Source organism: Pungitius pungitius, chromosome 20 (genome assembly GCF_949316345.1).
Source record: "Pungitius pungitius chromosome 20, fPunPun2.1, whole genome shotgun sequence".
NCBI lineage: Eukaryota > Metazoa > Chordata > Actinopteri > Perciformes > Gasterosteidae > Pungitius > Pungitius pungitius.
The window spans coordinates 3,017,241-3,031,837 of NC_084919.1; the positions used below are offsets into that span (position 1 = coordinate 3,017,241).

At 47.1% G+C, this 14,597-nt stretch overlaps 2 protein-coding genes across 2 annotated transcripts; both read right to left on the bottom strand.

The window, feature by feature from the left end:
* Nucleotides 1–1,468: 1,468 nt before the first annotated feature.
* Nucleotides 1,469–4,827, bottom strand: si:dkey-177p2.18 (phospholipase B1, membrane-associated). The gene is made up of 14 exons (XM_062559671.1): nucleotides 4,513–4,827; nucleotides 4,364–4,422; nucleotides 4,063–4,130; nucleotides 3,405–3,448; nucleotides 3,172–3,292; nucleotides 3,041–3,092; nucleotides 2,886–2,966; nucleotides 2,737–2,802; nucleotides 2,557–2,648; nucleotides 2,395–2,476; nucleotides 2,193–2,297; nucleotides 1,966–2,061; nucleotides 1,772–1,843; nucleotides 1,469–1,675 (listed from the first exon to the last, which is right to left on the bottom strand). Exons 1-14 carry the CDS (start codon nucleotides 4,619–4,621, stop codon nucleotides 1,550–1,552), a joined length of 1,173 nt encoding a protein of 390 aa, XP_062415655.1. The 5' UTR covers nucleotides 4,622–4,827; the 3' UTR covers nucleotides 1,469–1,549.
* Nucleotides 4,828–6,467: 1,640 nt separating this feature from the next.
* sel1l (SEL1L adaptor subunit of SYVN1 ubiquitin ligase) lies at nucleotides 6,468–14,230 on the bottom strand. The gene is made up of 21 exons (XM_037449554.2): nucleotides 13,619–14,230; nucleotides 13,440–13,477; nucleotides 12,887–13,082; nucleotides 11,105–11,272; nucleotides 10,901–11,006; nucleotides 10,573–10,735; nucleotides 10,399–10,452; nucleotides 10,227–10,286; nucleotides 10,050–10,131; nucleotides 9,813–9,967; nucleotides 9,606–9,662; nucleotides 9,448–9,516; nucleotides 9,032–9,109; nucleotides 8,734–8,796; nucleotides 8,544–8,631; nucleotides 8,251–8,399; nucleotides 7,975–8,140; nucleotides 7,786–7,860; nucleotides 7,540–7,712; nucleotides 7,327–7,455; nucleotides 6,468–7,150 (listed from the first exon to the last, which is right to left on the bottom strand). The coding sequence occupies exons 1-21, from the start codon at nucleotides 13,704–13,706 to the stop codon at nucleotides 6,854–6,856; spliced, it is 2,454 nt and encodes an 817-aa protein (XP_037305451.2). The 5' UTR covers nucleotides 13,707–14,230; the 3' UTR covers nucleotides 6,468–6,853.
* Between the last annotated feature and the right edge of the window lie 367 nt (nucleotides 14,231–14,597).

Sequence of the window (14,597 nt, forward strand, 5' to 3'; positions counted from 1 at the left end):
ATCAATACTATTGATTATTTTGACTGCTGGACAGCAGCATGTAGATGAAATGTCCCTTTTATGTACAATTGGAATCCTGAGTCGGATCCAACCTGATTCGGGGGGGGGGGAATATAAATAAGTGTATGAAATGCATTTAAAGTGGTTGAGCTTGTAATGAAAATTCACCAAAGGGCCTACATTAATTAACTAAACGGAAACAGACGATACAGAACGAGCTATGTTTTTATAGCGTCATTATATGAAGGTGTCTCTCTCATATACAAATATATATTTTAACAAACTCATTCCAAAAACAACCAACAAAACCTTCCTTAATAAATCTGTTTGCTCTCTTCCACCTCGCACGAGCCCTAAAACTCATTTCCTCCCGCCCCTCCCACAGACCTCATTGTGCTTCCAGACCCTCAATAAAGGCCCCGTCTGCGTCAGCGCCACGTTTGTTCCTCGGCGCACGCCGGGCCGCGGGGTTGAAGATGAAGACGGCTTTCACCTTTCAATGGGATAACGAGGTCACAATGACATCCCAAAGCGCGGTCAGCTCATCTGCGACGTCCGAGGGGGAAAGCGGTCAACAAGTGGTGCGTCTCTCTGATGCTGAAAGTGCTTCCACGTCCAGGAACATGCCCACTAAATAAACACATTAAAATCTCCCATTCAAAGCCTAAATGCTTTTGCCTGCATTAAGCCGAACGCATGTTAACCGCGACGACACCATCCCATTGTGCGCCAGACGAGGCCTCCCGTGCCGAGCGAGCGAACGCGCGCGCGCACACACACACACACACACACACACACACACACACACACACACACACACACACACACACACACACACACACACACACACACACACACACACACACACACACACACACACACACACACACACACACACACACACACACACACACACACACACACACACACACACACACACACACACACGGAGCGGTTTGCATTTCCCTTTCAGGAGCTAAATCAAAGTAACCCGAGCTGCGCTTGATATAGCGTCCACCTGCCCTTACTGATGGAACAGAGTCAATACGCAGTGCATCTCAGCGAGGCACTCGGGGGAGGAGGGTAGGGGGGGGGGTGGGGGTGTTTGTTCAGTGGGATACGTTGTCTCTCCTCGTGCTACAGTCGCACATCGGCGGCGCTCCCGGAGGACAGAGGAGAGGAGGAGGAAGCAGGCCAGCGGCAGATCTGAGGAACGGACGTGTGAGACTGAAGAGTCTCTCGCAACAAGATCCCTCTCCATCTTTAAATCTCTCCCACCCCGAGCTGATCTTCTGAAGAACTGTGGTGTTACATTTCTCTAACTAAGAGAACAGAACCAACGTTGTAAATGTGAGGAAAGTTGAAATAAAGAAAACATTTGAATAGTAACGTAGCGTTCAGGTTCCTCAAAGAAAACACTCGGGACTTTCATTTCAGTTAAAAGACAGATTAGTTTAATGTTTGGCTGTGTAAATGTCACAAAACCGTCACTCGGTGGTTCCGCTTGGGTTTCCCCGTGCCTCTGAAGGAACGACCCACCGCTTCGCCCTCAACAGAGAGCCACGAAAGCAAGAGGCGGCAGCAGCAGCAGCAGCGGCGGCACGGAGACGGCGGCCTGCGACGGCGGCTGAGCGGACAGGACGGCGCTCGGCCGGGTGAAGACGTACGGGTGTTCCTGCGGGACGAGACGCGGAGAATCAAGCACTGCGTCAATCGTCATCACCCAGACAAGGTTCTGGTGGACACGGCGCTGTCGGATAGCAGGCCGTACCTTTGGCGGGCAGATGAGACGGATGGGGTCAGAGAAGCTGCTCACGGTCATCTTGCCCCCCTCGGGCTGAAACTGGGAGCAGAAGACACGAGGTCGGGTCGGTCATTTGAAAAGAAAAAGACTCCTAATGTACTCTAATGTACTCCTCGTGCTCTACAGCATGTTCCAGACAAGAATGTTCACTTTTGTTTCACCATGTTGTTCCACAGGCCCTTGGCCAGCTCCTCGTGCCCCTTGATGGTGAAGTGGAAACAGTCGTGAGTGAAGAAGGTCATGTCGATCTTCCCGCTCTGCACGGTGAGGGTGGGGGGGGGGGTGGGGGGGGGAAGAGAAGAAGAAACAAGCACTTTCACACACCCATTCGTCTCCTGAGCCTGCCGCCGCGTCGCCGCGGTTTCCGGCGAAAGGTGGGAGGAGTTACCGGGAGGCGGGGAGGGTCGGCGTGCTTCAGGAAGGGCTGAAGGACGACGGCGAAGTCGTCCCTGGAGAAGCGGTCGCTGTGCAGCAGCAGCAGCTCCAGTCTTCTCTGCGGATCGACAGCATTGTGACTTCACACCCACCCGTTTGATTGCCATTTTCAAAACGCTCCACACTTTGGGTAAACGGGAGGAGCTCCACTGCACCTGGAACTCCCGATTGACTTCCACCAGCTCTCGGAGCTCTGGAGACCTGGCGTCGGGCTCGATCAGGCACGAGCAGAAAGACCTGAAGCACACAAAAATTGGGAAGAAGTGACTCAGGGCGGAAGGAGAAGAGAACTTCAGAAGCAAAGTCCCCCCCCTCACCTTTGGAGGAGGCACCCCGGGGTGGGCTTCTGCACCTCCCTCAGAGTCTCCATGGGAAGTATCTGAACCACATTGACGATCATGCGAGGGACCTGAAGCACAAGACGGAGGTGGTGAAATCCAACGTCTCCCCCCCCCCCTCACTTAGAACTCACTAGCACCAAGCGTTTTTCACTGCACCTCGTTCATGAGCATTTCCAAGGAGACGGTGATGTAGTGAATGAAGTTATCCACCGAAAACAGAGCCTGCAGAGAACACAAGAGATTCATGAAATATTTCTGCAAAGCGAGAAGTTTTCATTCCTCAAAAAAAAACAAAAAAGTCCGACCTTATCCTTGCAGTAATCGCAGATGTCGTTCATGCCCATGAGAATGGTCAGAAGCTTCCAGTCTTTCTCAAAGTTTAGACCCTAGAGAGAAAGATACAGGTTGAGGGACATCTCAGTGTCCTCCTTGTGCAGCTTTGGTGACCACGCCTCTGTACCTCATAACCTCTCAGCGTGTCGATCAAATGCCTCGTCTGGCCCGGCAGGTTGCTGCAAAGACGACACAATGCTTTAGAGGCGTCGGTAAAGAATCACTGATGACACACAAAAGGCCTCGTCGAGTCATTACAAGGTGTTGTGTCCGGTCACTGCCAGGTTGAAGCCCGTTTCGCTGATGTGGGCCTGCATGCCGTGCACAGTCTTGCCGGGAGCGGCACCGAGCAGATTGGGATTGAAGAGCTTGAGGATGTCTGAATTTTAAAAAAAGAAACAAAATCACGGTTGGGAAAAGAGAAGCGGCTGAGTGGAACATATGCAACACAACAGTTCTCCAGGATGTCGTCTGTGAGCGAAACATCTTACTCGCCAAAGTAATGACGTGCTGAAATGAGCCGTAGCCTCCGATGCTGCAGGACGAAGAGATGTCAAATTAGTTCATGTATATTTAGAATGAATTAACCGGTTACAGATACATAAAATCTTATTTCTAATTATCTAATGAACAAATTCCACATTAAAAACGCCTTTAAGACTGAACGAAAGTATGGCCGTGAATATTTAGGCCTTCATATGTGGCGACATTAAGGCTATGATCGCTCTACAATAAGGTTATTACGGCTTTACAATAAGCTTATCTCCTACAATAAGGTTATTACAGCTTTACAATAAGCTTATTACAGCTTTACAATAAGCTTATCTCCCACAATAAGCTTATCTCCCTACAATAAGGTTATTACAGCTTTACAATACGCGTATCTCCTACAATAAGGTTATTACAGCTTTACAATACGCTTATCTCCTCTACAATAAGGTTATTGCAGCTTTATAATGAGCTTATCTCCCTACAATAAGGTTATTACAGCTTTATAATGAGCTTATCTCCCTACAATAAGGTTATTACAGCTTTACAATACGCTTATCTCCTCTACAATAAGGTTATTACAGCTTTATAATGAGCTTATCTCCTCTACAATAAGGTTATTATTGCTCTACAATAACATTATCAAACAATCTGCATCACCTCCACGACACGTGACGGAACTCGATGGGGATCCCGAGGACGGTGGTGGCGTTGGCGCCAATCGCCGTCTGTAAAGGAACAAAAAACATGATCAGAAACTAAATAAGGACTCTTATTTGTGAATATTTTATTGAAATGACAACCACTGCATTCAGGTTTTGCATCTTTGTGAATAGGCTTTAAATATGGTGATAATATTTAACAACCTTTTTTTGTCTTTGAAAGTCATCTTTATTTTAGCTGCATATTAAGTTGTTGACACTGTCCAGCCATTACAGAAGAAAAAAATAATAAATCCTACCGTCAGTGAATCCCCCAAAGCAGCGATGACTTTGATGTCTGCGGCCTTCACAAATTCCACTGCACACCAAACGGGTGAAAAAGAGCACACATTATTCTACCATTCCTTCTCTGGGGTCAGCGTGTTATTCAGATGTGACCTCGACCGACCTGAGGCGGGCACAGAGGGAGAAGGACTCATGTCTGGACACTGGAACGCGGGCCGATTGAAGCTCGCCGGTCGAGTTTTCTCCGGAAACTCCTGAGACAGAAAACTCATCTTTTAACCCGAACGCACCAAGAGGCAGTTTGTCTACTAGAACACGCTGTCCTTTCGTTTTAAAAGTCTGACACCCGCGGTTAGATGATCATATAGTTCTTTGTTCTTTTTATCCAATTTGCTGTCTTTAATACATCTGCCAGACGCATTATTTCAAACAAATGACGTCAGCCGACCAAGGGCTTTATTTTCGTGTAATCTTGCGATAAACATTTGTGGCCCGTACCTTGTTGAGGGCCTCCTCGCTGTAGTGTCGTATCCCCTCCTCATACTGCCCCCACCAGTCGTTGGCTTGAAGAGAACGATCCGTTCCATCTAAAACTTTAATGGTCCCAAAAAAATATATATATACTTTTTCGGCACGTGATGTTTAATATACTCAACATTTACAGCAAAATAATTGACTTATTTCTTGGCTTAATCGTCGTTAACATATTTTTACCACATGACATCATGGCGGTTTGGGAGGCTTGCTGCAGCAGCACTTACCTTTGACAGAGCCGGACGCCAGCACACATGTTGCCACGGCGATCCAAAGCCGCTCCATAGAGGTGTGTATGGGCCGGTCAACGGGTGGCCCCTGGACAATGTGACGGCCGGCTTTACAGCTCTGTCACTTTGTGTATGTGTCGTCCCCCCCCCTCCCCCCTCCCCCCTCTGCCCCTCTAAAGCCGAGTGACGAGTGTCAGCAACACAATACCTTCGAGTTCACATTTTTACCAGGGTTTGCAATTTAGAAACACACACCACAACAATGAAGAAAACATTCAAAAACAACTACTAAATATCCATATATCATTTATTAATTTCTTTATAAACTTGTATTTGCGATGGTAAAAATGCAGGTCTTCTCCACAATCTTGACCAGTGTTTCACTTTTAGACAAACAGTGAGCTGTGTGGAACCGTTTGTGATCGTCCTCTTTGACATCAAACACTTCATGCAGGCGGATTCGGTCGGATCGTTTCTCCAGAACAACAAGCACGTACAGTGGACCAGAACAACTCTGCAGGTTGAGAAACGGCCAACGAAAACAACTGATGAACACGGTTTGGCCTCAACACACTCCATTTCCCCAGATTCAGGTCCATGCAGAGCAACAACATGGACACACACACACACACACACCTCATCCACTTTGTTTAATGTGGAACGATCCAGAAAGAGGCTGCTCCACTTCCTGCCTCAGCTAACTGGCGGCTTAAAAAAATCAACTAAAGAGAGAAAAAGGCGGACGAGAGGAACTCGAGACCATGAGAACGAGAACAAAAGCGCGCCTTAAGAAGATTGTGCGCGTCGTACAATATCCGTGCGCTCGGAGAGAGAGAGAGAGAAGCTCAAGGACTTTGATCTCAATCAGCTGATCGTCCTCCGTGTGGAAAACGCGACGGACGCCTACGCGTGAGCTCCAAGGAGCGCCATCGTTACGCGTTTCCTGGTCTCGTACTGACGACACAACGCGGCTGCAGCACCATTTAGCAAAAGACCTTCCATGAGCGTGAATTATTATTTATGAAAAAGCACGGACCAAAAAGAGGAACTAATTAATGCAAAAATGAGTGTAAAGTTTGTTCAATCAATTATGTGAAACAGGGCGGGGTCCCTAAAATTAAAGTAAAAATTAGCGAAAACATGCAAAATCATGACCTTTTTTTTTTTTTTAAACCAACTGGCAAATAAAAATATTCAAATTCACATTTCCCTGCCTGTTCTTTTTCTAAATACTTTGCTAAATTAAGAGGCAGAGTGTGATGTTCTCAAAAGGGGAAAGTAAGAAGAAACTAATGCACATCTTAGATCCCAACTATGTCGGCTAGTCAGCCTTTGATCTGGAAACCACAAGGCGTTTTATTTCCTTTTTTTTTTTTTTTTTAATTTCCCATAGTGAAGACCCGGGTGCTTCTGGCAGTATCCTGAGTCACAGACTTGCAAGTCCCAAGTCCGTGTTATCCTCTCAAAAACGCCGGCTCTGTGGCGCTGCCCATCAACGCCCCCCCCCCCCCCCCCCAGCGAGGGACCAGCACACGTTAAATGGAGAAGGGGAGTTGTGAGGCTGCACAGTTCAGCAGCCGCATTCTATCCAGCGGACGGAGGGAGGGATGAGAGCTGCTCAGACTAACAGGTATTTAGCTGCTCTGCATGGAGGGAGGGGAGGGAGAGTGGAGGATGGGGGGGGGGGGGGCAGAGCCTCCTGTCTGGTCTTTCACTGCCCTCGCTCCGTCTGGCTGTCTCTCACTGCTGCTCTTCTTCTTCCTCTTCCTCCTCCTCCTCCTCCTCATTCTCGTTCTCCTCCCCCTGCTCCTGGGCCGGCGTTTCCTCCTGGGCCCGGGGCTGCGACTGTTCCTGAGGCGGTCTGGGTGGGGGCGCGGGGGCCGGGACGGGCGGGCGAGGGGGAACCATGATTTGGTGCTGGCGCTGCCTGTAGGCGATGACCGTGCCCAGCAGCAGGGCGATGATGGTCATGAGGTAGAGGTCCCACTCCGGGCCGAGGAGCTGGTCCATGTCCACCTGAGAAATCAGCTCCTTTAACTGGAAGGGGCAAAAAAGGAGGCGGGGGGGGGGGGAGAAGGACAGAGGAGAAGGACGCACATAAAACGCTTCAGATCCTTCTGATGAAGCAGCTTTCAACTCTGTTGGATTGCAATTAATTTAAAGAAGCTGTTGTCACAGGTCCAGCGTGGGGATGTAAGGGCGCGTCTACTCACATTAAGATCCTGCAGGTACTGCAGGGTGTAAACTAGGCCCAGCTTGCACAGCGCCAGGAACACTGGGACCTGGGCATCGGGACTGGCTTCAGCGGCCATGTCGTAGAAACGCTTGGCTAAATGGATGTCCTGCAGTGCCACAGGAAGTCACAAACGCGTCCAATGAACACATTAACTGCACTCCTAGCGATCCTAAATCGACTCTATGCCCACCTGTTTGATGCCCAGGCCTTTCTCGTGCATGTAACCCAAGTTAAACATGGCCTGGGCGCTGTGCTGCTGCTCGGATGCCAGCCTGTAGTGGATGACCGCCGTCTCGTAGTCCACGTCGGTCCCGTGGCCGTAGAAGTGATAGTCCCCCAGTTTGATCCGTGCCACAGTGTAACCTGGGAAGGGTTATTACACGAGTCAATGGGTTTCATCAAAGTGGGTAAAGCAATTAGAAGAGTGTGGACTCACCTTGTGCTGCAGCTCTGGTCCAGTGGAGCAAAGCACGAGGGTAGGTCTCGTTCTCAGTGATGATCCTCGCTCCTTCTGTCATGACGATATTTAAAAAAAAAGAAGTGAAAAAGCGAATTTCACTAGTCTCAAAACTGGTAGTTTACCAATAACTTTGGGTTTTTCCACTTGACAATACTAATTTCTTACTCTGGTCCAGGATGAAGGCCACGTTGCTCTGGGCCACCTCGTAGCCCTGCTCAGCCAGCAGCAGATACTGGACCAGCGCCGCATCAGACCCGCCCTCCTTAAAGCTGCCGTAGGCCGCCATGAGGCGCTCGGACCAGCGGCCGCGTTCGCACACGTTCTTGAAAAGCTGCAAAGCAAAGAAGCGCGCACATACACACAGGCGTGACACACACACACACACACATATACAAGTAACAGTAAAACGACAATAGATCTGCAGCTCCCGGGCCGCCTCACTTCCACCGCAGTGTGGCAGGAGCGCATCACTCCGGTGCCAGTAGCGTGCATCTGGGCCAAGTTGTAGAAGGCCAGGATGTGGCCCGCCTGGGAGGCCAGGTTGAAGAACTTGAGGGCCTGCTTGTAATCGCGCTTCACACCGATGCCATCTGAGGAAGGATGGGGACAAAAGAAAGAAATGCAGTAAACCAAGTAGAGAGGAGAAAAGGCAGAATCTGGTTTAAATAATACGAAATAACGTGGCGAGACAACAAAACCCATCTTCGACACACACACACACACACGCCACTCACTGTAATACATGGTGCCCAGCTGGAGTTGCCCGTCCACCCAGCCCTGCTCCGCTGCCTTCTGGAAGTATTTCAGCGCGAGCTCATAGTTCTGAACACAGAAAAATAACGCTGTGATTTCACTCTGGTTGGTGGCATACAAAACATGATTCATAACAGAAGGATTGAAATATATTAAAAAAGGTTTTCTTACCACTGGGACACCTCTGCCATATAGGTAGGCCATGCCCAGGCCACTCTGTCCTACTGGATTACCCTGGATTTAAAAACAAACAAGCACATGTATATTGAAAGATCTGCATGAAAGTACTTAACCGCGTAAGAAAAGCAGGTAAAATGAGGTAAAAGCTCTTCCTCTTCAGAGGCTTCAAGACGTTCTGCTTTGTCTCCAAGGATAGGTATTATGATAAATGATCAGACCAATCCTAAAGAGGTAAATCACACCATTCAAATAGAAACAACAGTTCATGTGGCTGCAGCATCGTTCTTACCAAGTCGGAGGCCTTCTTGAAGTACTGCAGGGCCGTGTCGTTGTTCTGAGGCAGATACTCGCTGCCTTCAGAGTACATCTAAAAGAGCAGAAAGAAGGGCATTTTTTTAAAAATGGAAATCTCGACAGAGCCTAAATTATAAATGCCCTCGGTTATAAGAGTGATGCCAAAAAGAATTGGCCCGATTTATTTTGGAGTCGAACAATTCTCAAATCCTCCAACTTGCTGACTGCCTCCAAGCCGCCGCATTTATGTTTACAAATAGAGAAAGGAAACAGATGGGTAAAAAAAAAAAACTGGATAAGATCCAACAGGCTTTTCAGTGTAAAAAGAAGACCGAAATGTTTCAAACACATGAATCTGTTCCCACAAGCTGAGCGAGAGACACAAAAGGCCACGAAAGGGGTCTCGCCCACCTTGCCGAGGAAAGCCATAGCGTGAGTATTCCCTGCATTCGCAGCCTGAGTAAAGTAGTCGTACGCCCTCTGTTGGATAGGAGCAAAATGACATTTAAAAATGGTGCATAAACAAGAGGAAAATACTTCAAAATCCATCTCGGCGTAAAGAAGGTCACCTGGTGATTCTGTTCTACTCCACGTCCTCCATGCAGATGCAGCTGGCCTAATCCCACCTGTCAGTCAAAACAACACATCAACAGTCACAAGCACCTGTGGAATATGAATACACAAAATAGATCGTACTCTCTCTCAGTCACAAAAGGCAGCTCAAAACGAGCTCCGTTTGCGTCGGGCCGCGTATTGATCACGGTTTGCGTCTCTACCTGAGCTTGAACATCTCCTTTCTCAGCCAGAAACTGGTAGTACTGGATCAAGTCCTCCTCCAGCATCCCGCTGGTGGATCCCGGGTTCTCCACCTCATCCAGCAGCCGGATCCTCTGCACCGCTGAGCCCCCGGTGAGCGACACGTCGTTGGCCACTGAGAAACGGTCCTCATCCAATCATTTGCCCAAGAACTTAAATACACTTTTTTTTTTTTTTTTAATGCCGTACACGCTCACCTTGATTTGCAACGAGCCTGTAGTGTGTCAGAGCCGACTCGCAGCTCTGGGGAACGCCCACACCTCCCCAGTATCTGTATCCCTAAACAAACAATAAAAAGGGAAACCGCCTTCTTTTGAATGAACGTTAAGAAATGAACGCGAGTGAAAATTGTTCCACCAGAAAAGTCAACTCACCAGGACCATATGAGCAACCAGGTTTCCACCCAGGGCTCCAAAGGTGTAGTAAACCAGGGCCTGGTGGAGAAGAGAATGCACAAAAAGGAGTTGAACAATTGCTGTAGAAAAAAAAAAAAAAAAAAAAAAGGACGTGACACTACAGTCATACAGAAAATTTTAAAAAAAGTACCTTAGCTTGACTCGAGTTAACGCCGAGGCCTGCTGCGTACAGAAAGCCAAGAGCCTGTGAAGAGGCAAACACAGCAAGCAGCGGTACACAAGCGATTAGTCGAGCAGAAAATAATAATTCGACAAGATCTCACACGACAAAAGGCAGTTTTGTTAAGCAACACATTGACATTACCGTCTGAGCTTTGGGCGAGCCCTCGATGGCGAGCTTATCAAACATGTCTTTGGCCTTGGTCACGTTCTGGCTCATGTAGTCTCCAAACAGCATGGCGTACGCCACCTTCTCCATGGCTTTCTGGTGGCCTTTCTCTGCTACTTTCAGCAGTTTTTCGTATAATCTGAGAGGGTTTGGATAAACCAGGGTGAGTGAAGTCAGATTGACAGACGTATGAAAACATACATGCATATAATACGTCTTTTTTTACATTTTTAGCCTCAATAGTATTTGCGTCAAAGCACAAATTTATACTTAAAAGAATACTAATCAGAAGGAAGAAACTGACTCTTTCTTCTGGGTCCTCCTGGTGGTGGCATTGAGCATGCGCAGGACAGTCTGATACTCCTCTTCAGCCTCCTCGGCCTGCAGTCTCTCCTGTGCCTGCTCCTCCGCTGAAGGGAAGAGAGGAGAAGTTCATGAGAACATGCAGCTGGAAAATTAAACAAAAAAAAATAGGTTTACAAAACAAAATCAAAAACTGAAGACTCACTCTCACAGAAGCCCCACTTCTTCTCGTGGTCATAGTCGTAGATGGTGGCGCACCACAGTCGTCCATCGCCCCGTCCATCGGTGGTACAGTCCAGGTACTCCGTCCCTTGGAAGAGGAAGGGGAAGATGCAGGGCTCTCCATGGGCGGTGCCTCCATTCACCACAGGAACTGTATCAAAACATATAAATGTGTGAAACAGTGGAAAGATTGAAAATGAATGTGCTATCCAGAACTCCCCATGATGTCTGCTCTCCTGTTTATGTTTCCATACTCTTTGGTAGCAGTGTTTGTGGGGGGGGGTATTTAGCAAATACATAGATCACACTTCCCTTTAAGTGTATTGGAACACACGCACACACACACACACACACACACACACACACACACACACACACACACACACACACACACACACACACACACACACACACACACACACACACACACACACACACACACACACACACACACACACACACACACACACACACACACACACACACTCTGACTGATTGCGATGCTTTTTCTTTCTTTTCACACGTATGCAGAAATGTAAAAAGGCTATTGCCCGTGCCTCTTCCTCACTTGACCTTTTCAAAATGTTGACAATAAAGTCCAACATTTTTCAGATATAAAGTAATGCACAATAACATTATGAGCAGAACTTTTACACTATTACTAGTTTTGCAGTTCTTAAATCTGTTTTAGAATTGCCCAGAAGCACAAACCCTCAGGTCAAAAGCTCATGTCTATTATAAATGAAACGCTTCTTGCTAAATTTCTTTAGTACGTTTGTTCGATCAAAAAATTTGAGGAGGATTGCTCATTTCCTTTTTTTTTCCAAGCTTGGATGCGTCTCAGCCGAATTGCTAATCTTAATGAACTGGAAAGCGTGCAAACCATCTTGCTGCACAGGTAAATGGTTAGATCTGTTATGACCAGCAGCGCTTCTTATAACCTTTCATTAAAAAGGCCTGAGCTGCCACATAGTTAATGACTTATTTTTTTCCTATGAAACCACAGTTATTTCAAATAAATATAAGTAAGTCACTTCTCATGCAAACTTAATTTTATACTCTGCAATACGACAGCAAAAAAATAACAAACAATCCAAGTAAAATGATGCAACCGGCTGCAAGAGGAGCCACAGGTGCAACAAGATGTTCAATTCTCAAGGGGTTCAACCGTTTATCCAATGTGGCGTTGCCCTGAAACCACATACTTTGCTCAGAGTCAACAGTATTGAGAACACATTAACATGTAAAGACTCAACAAGCTCAGGAAATAGCTGAGGTACAGTCTTCATTCTCCAAAACAGAAGTGACTAATGACGAGGTGAAACGCTCGTGATATTCTGGAGTCAGTAAAGCCAATGGACCATTACAGCTCCGGAGCATGAGTGCTTATATAAAGAGCTAAAATATAAGACTAAGTACAACAGACTGGTCCCCTGTAATGGACCCTGAATCCCTATAAACGTACCACTAACATTTCACATGCAGAGCTAAATTCTATAATTTCTCACAGTCAGAGTTATTCGTCAGCGGTTATATATTAAAACTGCAAAGCCAAAGCTGGACCTCAGGGCTCACTGTAATAAAAAGGTTCCCACAGACCCCTTTTAACACAGCTAAATGAAGCCTCACAGGATAAACAGCAGGTACATCAACCAGCGATCATCCATCATGATCATGGTGTTTTAGGAGGGCGTCCTCGAGGTTGTCCTGGGGCAACGGAATGCTGCTGGAGATGGGCGTTTCTAGCTATTCCACCACCGCTTACCCTCTTTAGGTTTCTCCACAACTGGAGGAGGCTGCTCGGGTAGGTCCTCCTTCTCCTCTCCCTCCAGTCCCTCCGCAGGCGACTGATTCTCCTCCTCCGGCTGAGAGACTTCGTGGCCAGGGGTCACGGAGACCCCGGCCCCGATTTCAGACGACAAGCGGACATCTTCCTCTTCGGAGTCCGGCTCGTGGTAAGACTGGAAGGGAAGATCAGGACGCCATTGTAAATGAACAGGTACAAGTGGACAACCACTCCGCAAATTAAATACAAGGTAACACAAGGTAAACACTATGCACGGCTATGTAGCAGAAAACTGGTGATAGAGATTACCATAAACTTAAATAATTATATTTTTTCTACATGTGAAGTGAAGTATATCTTGTAGAAAAACTGGACCAACCCCAAATGTGTCTTCAGTGTCTTAATGATTTTTTTTATGGGTTATGAGTGTCCTCTCCACTTTCTTTGCATTGGATAATAGAAACCATTCGTCCCCAGGGTTTAGCTAATGTTTCCAACTCGAATGCCCGATATCAAATGGCTCGTGGCGTACCTTTAGCTCCGGTCCATCATTCCCATGCTGCTCTTCCTCTGAAAAGCATTAATATGGCGGGAGTAAACACGGTGAACACTCGAGACGGAAAGAACTGTTCGCTAAATATAAACAGCTGCTTGGGAACATTTCAGAAACGCACACACACATGGAAATTAAGACACATTGATCATACTTACCAGCTGTGATTTCTTTGGCAAAGACTAACAGCAGAACGGTCAAAAGATAAATCGTTCTTGTGTTTTTAAAACACCTTTTAGAGCCCATTGTTGTTGATATTGACAAGCTAACAATCTGCTCCTAGCTGTAGCCGCTGCTATCTCTAGCACCAAACATTCAGTTGCGGAAGAGTCATTCTATGATAGCTGGCATGAATGAACTCACACACACACGCTCAACTAAACTGAACCGTGTCTTCTCTGAGTGACAACTTGTTAGATTTTAGCTAACTTGCTGTAGCTGTGAAACAAGCTAACAGCTCCAACGCTAAGCTACGCTGCCCGAAGTAATAACTGGCTGAATGACGTTTAACGTCAGCTAGCAAGCAAGCTAGTGCTACACAGCCACTCAAACGACCAACCGAATAATGCAATATCTGCGGGAGACGCGACTCCTCGGCCTCAGAAATAGTGGCCCAGGACCTCACGGCTCTCCGAAACGTCCGAGTTTAACAGCGACACACAAACGCGCTCGCCTTTGAATTATATTAACCACATACTAACGTTACTTAGCTAGCATGTTAAGCCCCTACTACTGATCGACACTTCCTATTCTCGACGTCCGACCAATCAGATCGCGTTCAGGTTGACAGTAGCCAATGAGCGCCCAGCAATGACGTCTCGGCGAATCAGCTGCGTACACAATTATGTCCGCGGTGGTTGGGTTTGTCCCGTAAGGTCTCCGGTTTGTACACGACACCGAAAGGCGTTATGAAGATAATGGTAACGTGACGGCAGACGCACCATATGTGTCTCACACGCAATTAGTGTAAATCCCAAATTTTAACATTATACAGTAGCTGTAAATCAAATGTATACTAAATGTACGATGCATGTTTAGTTAATGTTACACCACTGGTAAGTTATTTGCATGATTTTAAAACGGTTGTTGTGGCACAAACACCTTATAGGAGCGTTTAGAAAATGAAAAGCACCTAAA